Source organism: Barbus barbus (genome assembly GCF_936440315.1).
Source record: "Barbus barbus genome assembly, chromosome: 36".
NCBI classification, from domain to species: domain Eukaryota; kingdom Metazoa; phylum Chordata; class Actinopteri; order Cypriniformes; family Cyprinidae; genus Barbus; species Barbus barbus.
In genome coordinates this window covers 27,777,646-27,791,655 of record NC_136714.1, presented here as the reverse complement: position 1 = coordinate 27,791,655, position 14,010 = coordinate 27,777,646, and the positions used below count along the sequence as shown (strand labels likewise).

At 36.2% G+C, this 14,010-nt stretch overlaps 2 protein-coding genes across 5 annotated transcripts in view; both read right to left on the bottom strand.

The window, feature by feature from the left end:
- Nucleotides 1–811: 811 nt before the first annotated feature.
- Nucleotides 812–4,578, bottom strand: LOC306856219 (UPF0729 protein C18orf32 homolog). Its single transcript, XM_079395357.1, has 3 exons — nucleotides 4,515–4,578; nucleotides 1,590–1,741; nucleotides 812–1,109 (listed from the first exon to the last, which is right to left on the bottom strand). The coding sequence occupies exons 2-3, from the start codon at nucleotides 1,737–1,739 to the stop codon at nucleotides 1,035–1,037; spliced, it is 225 nt and encodes a 74-aa protein (XP_079251483.1). The 5' UTR covers nucleotides 1,740–1,741; nucleotides 4,515–4,578; the 3' UTR covers nucleotides 812–1,034.
- A 3,114-nt stretch (nucleotides 4,579–7,692) lies between these two features.
- Nucleotides 7,693–14,010, bottom strand: part of LOC306856218 (lysosome membrane protein 2-like) — a 30,124-nt gene continuing 23,806 nt past the window's right edge. Inside the window, exons 12-13 of one of the 4 annotated variants that reach the window (XR_013782983.1) lie at nucleotides 9,163–10,782; nucleotides 7,693–8,744 (exon numbers count right to left, since the gene is read on the bottom strand). Coding sequence is in view for 2 of the 4 variants with exons in the window: in XM_079395355.1 (XP_079251481.1) it covers nucleotides 10,675–10,782 (108 nt within the window). In the remaining 2 variants the exon portion in view is untranslated. Of the gene's footprint in view, nucleotides 10,783–14,010 lie in introns of all 4 variants that reach the window. The other 3 variants (XR_013782984.1, XM_079395355.1, XM_079395356.1) reach the window with 3 other exon arrangements.

The following is a 14,010-nucleotide window of genomic DNA, read 5'->3' as shown; positions in this document are numbered from 1 at the left end:
TTACAAACAGAACCATAATTTTATTTTTTAGTTTATATTTTGACTTTATATATAATTTTTATTTTGTGTTAGTTTTAAAACACTGAATAATTCTATTTTGGAGCCAATAGGTGATTAGCATCGCGACCGGAAGTTGTTATCGTCTCAACAGGTGTGTCCGTGCTCTCGGTCCCGCTCGATTTCTGATATTCGTGACGTCAGTTCCTCGATAAACGCGTTCGGCTCGAGGTTCAGATCTCCGGCGCCTCCTGCCGGTGAACCCGAGCAGCTCTCATAGAAATAAACCAGAGCTATACAAAATTATATAATAGCTATAATAATTACAAATAGATAAAATGTATAAAAATAAATATAAAATTTCTAAATATATATTCATAAAATAAATGAATATAAAGAGCTTGGTTTTGATTCAGTTCTTATGTAAACATAAAAAATGTAAAGTATACTTTTCTAAGGTATTAATAAAAGAATAAGCTATTTTAACACCATATTTCTTTATTTTATTTGTTATTAAAAAGGTCCAAAATATCAGTAATATTTTTAATATTTTTAAAGAAGTGTCTTCTGCTCAAGGCTGCATTTATTTAAACAAAAATACATAAAAAACTGTAAAATATTATTGCAATTTAAAATACAGGTTTTCTATTATAATGTACTTTAAAATATAATTTATTCCCGTGATGCGCAGCTGAATTACTTTTGAACAGCATTTGCATTGTGTCCTGATATGAAATCATAATCGGAGCCACAGTATTTTATTTGTCATTAAAATGATTGAAAGCCTTATAAAAATAATAAACCAGCCACAAATAAAATAATTCAGCATTTATTTCAAATGAAGCATCATAAGTTATACACAGAACATCTGGTCCGAGTGCAAGATAAACGATAAAATGATAAAAAATAAATCTACAGATTACTACCTTCATTTTTATTAAACATATTAAAGTATTTCATGTCAGCAATGAGACAGGATCAGAGCGTGTCCATATATTAGTTTATATTTTAAGATGATTGCAGAGATGAGAGATCTGTCAGTCGGCTTTTTTATCGGCCACCGTCTTCGGCCCGTTTGCTGTGGATCTGTCTGCCGTTCCATTACATTCAGCCTGAAACACAGCGATCAACAGAACAACACTCACTGCTGATCAGAAATAGCTGGAAAAAGCACTCTGTCTTTGTGTTTCATGGGAAAAATAAGCTTGTAATGACAGAAGCGTCATTTTTGGGTTAATTATTCTGTGAATTATTGTAATAATATTAATATTATTAAAATAATACAAAATTATATATATAATATTGATATTTATATGAGCATATAACAATTAATAATTTTATTTAATTATATAAATTACATTTATTTTTTAAAAATATACTATTACATCCAATTATATTATTAAAAATATATATATTAATATTAAATACGTATATGATCATGTAACAAATGTATACTATTAAAATGCTATATATATATATACATTGTTAACAGCATATATTTAAATGTATATTTAAAATAATATTTGTATTACTATTTAGATATAATAATATATGATTAACTATATGATATGTATTGTACTGTACTGATTTACAGTGTCGTGGTGTTTCTGTGTCTCCTGCAGGGCTGCTTTACTCCAGAAGCGGCTGATGAAGGGAGAGATGAGCGGATAGATGATGGGCTCCAGGAAGCGCTTATAAACCCACAGCAGCACAGGGATAACGATGCAGGGAATACAAACCATCTCTGAACACAAAACACAGGTTATTCACATTTCAGCGCATGCACCAATCTTTCAAATGCTTTTGAAATGTTCTCTCTATTATTCCACAGGCTTATTATTAAAATGTGCATACAATTATAATAAAAAGTACTGTGCTGGTAATATATATATATATAGTACCAGCAAAGTACTTCTTATTACAATTGTTTATACTTTATATCTTTTTTATTAGCTTGGTGTGAAGAAATCAACCGTGGGAGCAATTATTAGAAATGGGAGACATACAAGACACTGATAATCTCCCTCGATCTGGGGCTCCACGCAAGATCTCACCCCGTGGGGTCAAAATGATCACAAGAACGCTGAGCAAACATCCCAGAAGCACACGGAGGACCTAGTGAATGACCTGCAGAGAGCTGTGTATACTGTATGTGTGTGTGTGTGTGTATATGTGTATATACTGTATGTGTGTGTGTGTGTGTGTGTGTGTGTGTGTATGTGTATATACTGTATGTGTGTGTGTGTGTGTGTGTATTAGGGATGTAACGGTATGAAAATTTCTAATCACGATTATAGTGACCAAAATTATCACGGTTATCAGTATTATCACGGTATTGTTAAAATGTGCTGGAGATGTTCAAAAAGTACCGAAACATAAATCACTTCACCAAGTTTCATACTTAAAAATCAACAAACAGCAAATAAAATGACTTTTTGTTTGCATAATCACTAAAACAATAACATTACCAATGAGGTCTGGATTTTAAATGACAATTTGACTGACAACAGTTTAATAGCATGCTCAAATAAATAATGTAAATGTTCAAATAAAGCTTTGAAAAAGTTTAACATAAAGGTAGACCACACATTTCAGCCTTTAAAGAAAAGGGTTAAATTAAAATGATAATTAATAAATGATTATATGTATTTTATCTGCTCCATAAATAATTCTATATAGCATATCTGAATTGTTTAAATGTACATAAGTTTGTTTTTCATCAACCGGTTAAAATTTACAGCAGGGCATGCAAATTTGGTCAATTTTTTGGCCAGACAGAAACTGCACACTGACTGAATGTAAATAAGTGTCTGTAAATCCACTCTCTGGCAGCAGGTGGCGCTTTATACGGAAAAGCTGAATTACAGCTGATTCCCGTGAACTCCGCGAACACTTCCTGTAGGTATTACATGGAGCAAAGATGAGAACAAAATGCCATCAAATCGTTTCTGAAGACAGTCCGAACCTTCAGAGGTACATTCATATAATTAATTCATTTATATATTAATTTGTATAATTCCCTTAGCACTCTTTTAAAACCTCCCAGCTTTTCCGCCCTGTTTTCACTCAGAACGAAACTACTGTGCGCAGACTGTTTCTGAAAACTCTGCTTTATGCCGGACAGTATTTATTTATCGCGAGTTGTTTAAATCACGGTAATCGAATACGGTTTTAATGATAATTAAAATATGAAACGGTAATACTAACCGCGGGGAATTTTATCATGATTTATCGTCAAACCGGTAATCGTTACATCCCTAGTGTGTATATACTGTATGTGTGTGTGTGTGTGTGTATATGTGTATATACTGTATGTGTGTGTGTGTGTGTGTGTGTGTGTGTGTGTGTATATGTGTGTGTGTGTGTGTGTGTGTATGTGTATATACTGTATGTGTGTGTGTGTGTGTGTGTGTGTGTGTGTATATGTGTGTGTGTGTGTGTGTGTGTGTGTGTGTGTGTGTGTGTGTGTGTGTATGTGTGTGTGTGTGTGTGTGTGTGTGTATGTGTGTGTGTGTGTGTGTGTGTGTGTGTGTGTGTATGTGTATATACTGTATGTGTGTGTGTGTATATGTGTGTGTATGTGTATATACTGTGTGTGTGTGTGTGTGTATGTGTATATACTGTATGTGTGTGTGTGTGTGTGTGTGTGTGTATGTGTATATACTGTATGTGTGTGTGTGTGTGTGTATGTGTATATACTGTATGTGTGTGTGTGTGTGTGTATATGTGTGTGTGTGTGTGTGTGTGTGTGTATATACTGTATGTGTGTGTGTGTGTGTGTGTGTGTGTGTGTATGTGTGTGTGTGTGTGTGTGTGTGTGTGTATATGTGTGTGTGTGTGTGTGTGTGTATATGTGTGTGTATGTGTATATACTGTGTGTGTGTGTGTATGTGTATATACTGTATGTGTGTGTGTGTATATGTGTGTGTATGTGTATATACTGTGTGTGTGTGTGTGTGTGTGTGTGTATGTGTATATACTGTATGTGTGTGTGTGTGTGTGTGTGTGTGTGTGTGTGTGTGTATGTGTATATACTGTATGTGTGTGTGTGTGTGTGTATATACTGTGTGTGTGTGTGTGTATGTGTATATACTGTATGTGTGTGTGTGTGTGTGTGTGTATGTGTATATACTGTGTGTGTGTGTGTGTGTGTGTGTGTGTGTGTGTATACTGTATGTGTGTGTGTGTGTAAGTGCTATATGGCTCTAACATGTTATTTGCCAAAAACACAGCAACAGAAGTATAACCTTCTTATTTTATATTTCCTGACGTATATAATCAGAATATATAAAGCCTGATTTTTATACATTTTTATCTGAATCTTCACAATCATTTTAAATATGATTATAAATGATTAACTCTGTTAGCTCGCTGCTCTCTTCCTGTTTACAATCAGAAATCTGATCTACAAACAAACACACACGCTTCATTTTATGTTCTTATTGTATATAAGAGCAGAAGATCATGTATTTAATTGAAAAATACGCTAAAACGCAGTAAATCTGTGTAGAACTCACCTTGTTCTGCGTGAGCTGAACTAATATTGTGTAACGCGGAACGACGCTGAGTTTGTGGCGTCACTGTCAGTCACTGCTGTTCTCGCCACCCAGCGGCGCGGAGGAGCAACGACACCAAATACGAAATTAAATTAAATAAAATAAAATATAAAATATAATGCTAAATAAAAAAATGAAATACAAAATGAAATTAAATATAAAATAAAATAAAATGCAAAATAAAATAAAATGAACTACAAAATAAAATACAAAATAAAATAAAATGAAATAACATAAAAAATAAAATAAAATAAAATTTGCCAAACAGTTCTGGCTGTATACAGTAATTACAAAGACCAGTTAAGTTAAGATTTACCATTTCATGATACTATTTATGTTTTACAAGAAAAAAATCAGAAGTAAAATTCAGAAAATTAGTTATTGTAAATAATTACAATTCAATTCAGTTCAATTCTTTATTGTCATTGTCATAGTAATTTACAACGAAATATCGTTAGAGCATCCCCAGTGCATAGCAATGGTAACAAAGTGCAAAGTGATGCAGTCAGTCACATTTATTTTTATGGTGGGATGTAATGTGTGCCTATGGATATGAGCAGAATGGGGGCAGATTGTCTGTTTAGCAGCCTCGGATGTTTTGCACACGTCTTAGACAGCGAGTGGTGAAGATAGTGCTCATTTCTGGAAGAGTAGTTCAGATGGTCTTTCCCACTGTTCTGACCACTCGCCGAAGTGCCTGCTGGTCAGCCTTAATGCAGCTGGAAAACCACACTGGGAATCCATAAGATAAAACACTACTAATGGCACATAAACATTCACCATTAGCTGCCTGGGAATTCTGGCTCTTCGGCTCCCTCAGATAGTAGAGGCATTGTTGGGCTTTTCCTACAACTGAGGCAGTATTAGTGCTCCAGGACAGGTCCTTCGATACAGTCAGAATCAGAATCAGCTTTATTGGCCAGGTATGTTTACACATGCGAGGAATTTGTTATAGAGACAGAAGCTCCACAGTGCAACAGAGAGACAGCAACAGGACAGGACACAGATAATAAAAGAATAATATACAAATATCCAAATAGGAAATGTACAAAAACAGCAAAAACACAATATATAATATAGACACTTATGTGTGTACAGGTCTAATATGTGCAAATTTGAAATGAAAAAAAAAATTAGATAAAAAAGTAAGCAAGTGTGGTGAATAAATAATAGAGTTGTGTGTTCTGTGTTTTAGTGTCAAGTGTTGATGAGATGGATTGCCTGAGGGAAGAAACTGTTCCTGTGTCTGGTCGTTCTGGTGCTCAGAGCTCTGTAGCGTCTCGTGCCGTGACGATTTTCACCGGCCAGTGATCAGCAGAGTTTACACGTCACGTTTTGGTAACGGTACGTCTCGTTTGGAACCTCGGCTGAGGTGATACTAAAAAAAGTACCAGGTACTGTACCCAGTGGAAAACCCCCCAAAAGTGAGCCATACTGAACCGTACCGTGCCGGACCATGCAGTGGAAAAGCGCCATAAGTCCAGTAATGTTGTGTTTCTTTGGGACGGGGATGATGGTGGAGCGTTTGAAGCATGAGGGGACTTCACACAGCTCCAGTGATCTGTTGAAGATCTGTGTGTAGATGGAGGCCAGCTGATCAGCACAGATTTTTAGGCAGGCTGGTGACACACCGTCTGGACCTGGTGCTTTCCTTCTCTTGTTCTTCCTGAAGACCTGGCACACATCATCTTCACTGATTTGAATTGTAGGTGTGGGGGAGAGGAGGGTTGCTGGAGGTGTTAATAGTTGTGTGGAGAGGTGTTCAGGGCGGGTGTGGGTTTTTTCAAACCTACAGTAAAACTCGTTCAGATCGTCTGCCAGGTGTTGATTCTCCAGAGTGCTGGGGGATGGTGACTTGTAACTGGTGATATCCTTCCTTCCTTTCCACACTGAAGCAGGGTCACTGGAAAAGAATTTGTTCCTGAGCTTGTCAGAATAATTCCTCTTTGCCACTCCGATCTCCTTTTCCAGTGTGTATTTGGCCTGTTTGTACAAGACTTTATCCCCCTTTCTGTGAGCATCTTCTTTGGCCTGACGGAGCTGTCTGAGTTTGGCAGTGAACCATGGTTTGTCATTGTTGTAGAATAGATGAGTCCTGGAAGGAATGCACACATCCTCACAGAAACCGATATAAGATGTTACAGTCTCTGTGAGCTCGTCCAGATCGATGGCAGCGGCGTCAAAAACAGTCCAATAAGTGAGAGAGAAACAGGCTTGTAGATCCCGCTCTGTTTCGTTAGTCCATCTTTTAACAGATCTTAACACAGGCTTTGCAGATTTAAGTTTCTGCCTGTAGGTTGGAATAAGATGAACCAAACAGTGATCAGAGAGTCCTAAAGCTGCTCGTGGAACAGAGTGATATGCGTCCTTTATTGTTGTGTAACAGTGATCCAGTATATTACTGTCTCTGGTGGGACATGTGATGTGCTGTCTGTATTTTGGCAGTTCACGGGAGAGATTTACTTTATTAAAGTCCCCGAGAATGATTAAAACAGAGTCAGAGTAGTCAACATCCGGTAAAAGATTTTGTGGTGTGTTCTGCCAAATGTTCAGCAGGTCATTCCTGGTAAAACTGATCGTATTTGAAAAACAAAAAACGGGAAAAACAAACAAAAACAGTACAAACACCGGAGAGCAAAGCACAGTAGCTGCCATCTGCGGCGCCATCTCGAACAGTTTTCCCCAGAAATGTCAAATCTGTCACTCTCTGCACCACCTCATTGCCGATAGAGAGTGGAGATGTTTGCATTGTCCAGTTTTGTGGAAATCCACAATAACTTCCTTGGTCTTCTTGATGTTAAGTACCAAGCTTTTGTTATCGCACCATAATGCCAAGTGCTGTACCTCATTCCTATATGCTGTCTCACCGTTGTTGTTAATGAGCCCAAGCACCGTTGTGTCATCCGCAAATTTGACAATATGATTTGATGGGAAAATGGCACAGCAGTCATGTGTAAAAAGGTTGTAAAGCAGTGGGCAAAGCACGCATCCTCAGGGGACCCCGGTGATAGGAGCATATGGACATATGGAAGTGAAGACATCCGCTAACTCGGCCGCACAGTCCTTCCTGGGGTTGATATGATTATGATAAAAAGCTATTATAAAACACATGGAATAGAAAACAAACTGACCAAAGCTGTGCCTTTCAAAAAGACTTTTATTGTATTTTCTTATAAATCCACAGGAAAAGGCTTCATTTATATACAAAACTGTACAATTATTTGTGCAGTCTGAATATAGAAATCTAAGAGCCGGATAGATGCAGAAGACATTAAACAGTCTGTGTTGAAAGATGCAAGGCCACTGAGTTTTCTAGTTTATGCACTGATGAAGGCAAGATTCTGCATCATTAACACCTGAAACGCTGAAAGACACTAAAGGCTTTTAAACCACGTTACATTCAGTCTCAAACACTGTCATTTGAACTCAAACTTTTTTTTTTCCCCACTGACATCCAAGCGAATCAAACTCATTTCGTGCAATATAACAACATTAAAGAAATCATAAAACTCAAATAAATGGCTCAGAGATTGAAACCAGTGACCATCTGGAAAAACACAGTGCGTTAAACATGCAGCTTCACAACTGTAGTTAATATTGTGTATTTTAGTGCAATATGATAATACATACCTTGAGTTATGATAAGAGGTTATTTTGTTATGATTTTGCACTGAAGCATCTAGTTTAAGGAAAGGCAGTACAAACACATTAAACAGTAACATATCAAAACACTTGTGTGATCCTATCCGCTAAACCACGAAAATATACAGATTGAACCTCTGAAAATACTTCTGTTCATATTCCAGAAAACCTCCTGAAATATTAGTTCAGTAACACTAAAAGAACTGCAATCTAATAATACTAACAAGATGATCTTCATTCAGAACAACTCTCATCTAAACTCACTCAGACAGGTGTCTGTGATCAGTGTTTGAGGATCAAAGATCACATCTACAGACAGCAGACGTGAGATTACACTACCAGTCAAACCATTCTGAACTGGAAGATTTTCAGTCTCTTCTGCTCACCAAGCCTGCATTTATTTGATCCAAACTACAGCAAACACAGTAATATTGTGAAGTATTTTAAAATAACTGCTTTCTATTTGAATATATATTAAAATGTAATTTATTTCTGTGATCAAAGCTGTATTTTCAGCATAATTACTCCAGTCTTCAGTATCACATGATCCTTCAGATTTGATTTGCTGCTCAAGAAACATTATTATTATTATTAACAATATTTAAAAGAGTCGAGTATTTTTTTTCAGGATTCTTTGATGAATTGAAAGATTGAAAGATCAGCAATTATCTGAAATAAAACGCTTTTGTAACATTATACAGTATCTTTTGTGGGGGGGGGGGGGGGGTAGAAATTAATACTTTTATTTAGAAGGATGCTTTAAATTGATCAAAAGTGATGATAAAGACTTTTATAATGTTACAAAAGATTTCAATTTCAGATAAATGCTCTTCTTCTGAACTTTCTATTCATTAAAGAAACCTGAAAAAATTCTACTCGGCTGTTTTCAACATAATAACAATAATAAATGTTCTAATCAGAATATTAGAATTATTTCTGAAGGATCATGTGACTGGAGTAATGATGCTAAAAATTCAACTTTGAAATCACAGGAATAAATCACATACAATGTATTCAAATAGAAAAGTTATTTTAAATTTAGCCGTTTTTGCAGTACTTTGGGTCGAATAAACGCTCTTGACTGAAATAAAACAAGGCAATGGTTTGTAACTAAAGGCACAGCAGGTTCAGTCAGATGTGGGGCGTTCACACAGGACGGTTGTGTTATTGTTTGTGTATTACTGCTTCTGTTCTCTTGCGCTGATCTCAGTCCAGGTGTTTAAATGCAGGAACACGTCCTGTGTGAACGGACCATTTGGTAACACAAATATAAAGTTGTTTTGTTTTGCCTTTTAAGTTATGATCTCTGAACATAGTGTCTGATTGTTAAAGGTGCTACAAGTGATTTCAGGAGCTTTTTCAGATTCAATCGCACCCCCCCCTTGACTCCACCCACTAACACACACACACCTTCTGTGCTAAACCCCGCCCACTAAATGACATGCATGCCCCCTATAAGAGAAACTCCACCCACTGAGACCCACACCCTCTGTCAAACTCCGCCCACCAAACCAAGGTCTGCAAATCTAAACATGCAAAATGACTGACAGGGTTTCTGATTGGCTAAAAACAGGCCACTCCACTTCACTCAAAAAAAAAAAAAAAGGCCGACATTTAATTTTTATGTATATGAATTGCATTTAACATTTGAATTACAAAGTTTTACCAAACTAATAAACTTAATATGATGCATATTTGTCCATTATGTATAAATGAAAGCGGTCAGATTTCTGTAATAGCACTAATAAACAGAATGTGTTCTAAATACACAAACAACTAGCTTTATATATTTAACATCAATAAACCCAGCTTGTTTAAATCTCATACATTGCCTGTTCCACAGCTATAGTCATATCTGAACTATGTTAATGTTTAATGTAATTGTTTTCACAATAAACAGATTTATGCTGCTTCTAAGCCATTTGTATAAATGCATTTAGAAAATATGATTATTTAAATAAAATCAAATAAATGCAAATAGATGATTATTATTATTATGTTGTTGTTTTTTTGCATTTAGAAATCTGACCTCATTATGTATGACTGACAAATTATGCATCACATTAAGTTGATTAGTTTATGTTAAAACAATGTAAGCCATATGTTACATGGTCTTCAAACATAAATCTTGATTTCACGAAGTACTGAGTAATCATCAGACGGACAGCGAGGGATGTGGGTGTCACTTGGGTCAGAACTGAGTGTGATGTGATCTCTCAACATTTGATGTGTGCTGCTCCTAAATAATCACTGACAGCAGCTTTAATGTCATTCAAAATGTTTAAATATGAAAGGAAACAGATGCTGATTGAGCCTGAAGTATGTGTGTTATTCGGTTGTTCATCCAGAAGCTTGTTTGCTCACGGCGCCAGTCCTGAGGAGGAGTCGGTGTGTGAATCATGACAACTGACACACACACTGCTTTACTGACAGCATCTGTGAGACACACACACACACACACACACACACACATAGCTGTTTAAGACTTGTCCACGGGTGCCATGCCGATATAAGTGCCGTTTTTCTCGTCTTGATCATCCGCTTTGGTGCTCACAGAAGCGTATGACGTGTCTTTCTTTGCAGACGGCTGCAAGAAATAAAGACAAGACAATAAGATTGATTTAGTATGTGTGCACTGTGCATGTTATGAGTATGAAATACTTCATGTACTTAAGTACAGCATGTTTTAGTCCTAATGTGCAAGCATCACACGATTAAACAGTCAGTTACTGACTGAGTTCAAGCTGAAGTGAGTTAAGCCTGTTTCATACATCTCTGAGTATTTACATTAATAATGCATGTATATGCATGTATATTTTCAGACCTGGCTTTTAGGTTTGACTTAGGAGAGACTAAATTATGGATTTTATTGTAGATTTGTTTTATTTTTGTCATAGCTGACCATTAACTTGCACTTTGGGACGTACTCGTATTATAAATAAGTAAATAAACTCAAACTTCCCTTACAGAAATGTAACATACAGTATGTAAATATATTAAATTTCCATATATGAAATAGATTGCCATTTGAAGTAAAAACATAGGAAACATGTTAGAAACTTATTAAAATAAAATAAAAATATATGTATGTTTATGTGTATATTACATTTTTGGACATATATATCATGTACATGTATATTCATTCTAACATGATGATATTATATAAGTAAATATAAATAAGAGACATGCATTTAAGAAAAGCATTACAAAACATTTTTGTGTATACGTTGTTTTAATAAAGTTGCACATAAAAATTATATTGTTGACATACATGGCTGCTGCATATAAAATCATCATATAGATATTATTAACACATGTACATTTTATTATGGGAATTTTACATATGTTTTTACATCTTAATCTACCCAGAGAATGTGAAAATTACATAATTGCCTTTTACGCAACATTACATTTCTATATGGAAATAACCAAACGACATGAGGCAGATCATATTTAGATCCAAATGCTAGTTAATCTAATAATCCAGAGCACAGAGTGAAGCCATAAACCATTTATATGATTAAAAGATTGTATATAGTGCATTTCAGCGTTTTCTGTTGCATTTATTACATTTTTTATTCATGCATTTGGCAGATGCTTTTTTCCAAAGTGACCTGCAATGCTTTTAGGGTTTGCATTTGATCAGTTCATGCATTTCCTGAACATCGAACTGACGTTAAATGTGTGAAACAGGCTTGAACTAGTATAGCTAGCTGGTTAGTGAGAGCTGAACTTACAGGAGAGCAGCGGAAAGCCTCAGCGAAATCAAAGCGCTTCACTTCAGTCTAAACAAAAGCAGATCAGCACAACGTGATGTTCATCAGGCAACAAACAAGCCAAAATATTAGCAAGCAAACACAGCACAGAATGGTTAGTGAAGTGATCATGAGAGCAGCATGTGGCGGTTAGTCGTTTCAGGAAAGCATGAGTTATGACAGGAAATAAATTCATTCATATAAACCATAAGCAGAAGAATAGCAAGCTTTGATGAAACTTTGAAATAACTAGTCATAGACACGCCACCGTTCTTTACTTTATATAGTATATTCAATTGTAAATTAAAATTATTAATATTTCATTTTATTCATCATATTTTCTCATATTTACTGTTTTACTTTTTGTAATCTGCTTTGATCTGCTATTTACTATTTTTCCTGTTACATTTCAGTCGGATGTCCATCTAAACATTACCAAACGTTCAGAGAACACTCCCATAATGTTTGCAATTATAAAAAAATATAATATAAAAAAAATTATAAAATTGAATTTTCCCTTTATGCTTTCTTATGTTTGCATAACTGAGAAAAATGTTTTTAAATATTTGAAAACCTGGACAGAAATGCTTTTAAAATGCTTTTACATTGTAAATATTCAGAACTAATGTTTTCATAAAATAATGGGAACGCTAGAAAAAGCACATATTTTTGTTGGCTGGGTGTAGATTGAGTTCATATCATATCAGTTTCATCTCAGCACTGGATGATTTTCTCAAGCTTCACACATCCTTTAGTTTTCTCTGCTCTACTGCAGCGACTCGTGTGAATGAGGAGGTGGATTCATAAAGGCTGATCTGGAAGAATAGCGTTCGGCTTCCACAACAAACCCACTCAGAATACATGGTCTGACGGCAGCGTTAGTGCGTGTGAACCGAGCTGACAGAGAATGCCACATTTCTGTGGATCAGTTCAAACTTTGGTGGGAAAGTGAAGAGTAAGCTGGAGAATAATGGAGATTTTTCCGAAAAGTCTCAACTTTCTCTCTCTCACACACACACACACACACACACACACACATTTTGTGACCTTCAAGACAAACTTTACGTTTAAATAGCTGGAAGTTTGTAGTTTGAAAAGCTTGTAGTTTAAAGCTTTGGAGTCTCTCAGACAGACTGATCACTGTGGTTGCTAAGGCGTTCTGTGTGAGAGCAAAGTCATTGCCAAACATTTGTTATTGTGTCCTTATTTTTTGCCAAAGTGTTGCTAGGGCTTGCTGAGTGGTTGTTATGGTGTTCTGGGAAGTTTCTAGGGTGTTACTAAGAGGTTGTTAGGGTGTTCTGAGGAAATGAGAAGACCAGCGTAGCTAGGGTGTTGCTAGGCAGTTAATGTGTTCTAGGTGGTTGCTAGGGTATTCTGGGTAGTTACTAGGGTGTTACTAGGTGGTTGCTAGGGTGTTCTGGGGAAATGAGAAGACCAGAGTTGCAAGGATGTTGCTAGGCAGTTGTTAAGGTGTTCTGACTGGTTTCTAGGGTTTTCTGAGTTGTTGCCAGGGTGCTGTTAGGGTGTTCTGGGGAAATATGAAGACTAAAGTTGCTACGGTGTTGCTAGGCAGTTGTTAGTGTGTTCTGAATGGTTACTAGGGTGTTCTGGATGGTTAATAGGGTGTTACTAGGCAGTTGCTAGGGTGTTACAATAGAGTTCTTAGGGTGTTTCTGGGGAAATAAGAAGATCAAAGTTGCTAGGGTATTGCTAGGCAGTTGTTAAGGTGTTCTGACTGGCTACTAGGGTGTTCTGGATAGTAAATTGGGTGTTACTAGGCAGTTGCTATGGTGTTTCTGGGGAAATAAGAAGACCAAAGTTGCTTGGGTGTTGCTAAGTGGCTGTTAGGGTGATACTAGATAGTTGTTAGGGTGTTCTGGGGAAAAGACTATTGTTGCTAGGGTTACCATGTTATACCATGTTACCATCTTACTAGGTGGTTGTAGGGTGTTCTAGGGAATTGGGAAGACCAGACTTGCTACAATGTTGCCAGGCAGTTGTTAGGGTGTTATGGGTGGTTGCTAAGGTGTTACTAGGCAGTTGTTAAGATGTTTTAGGAA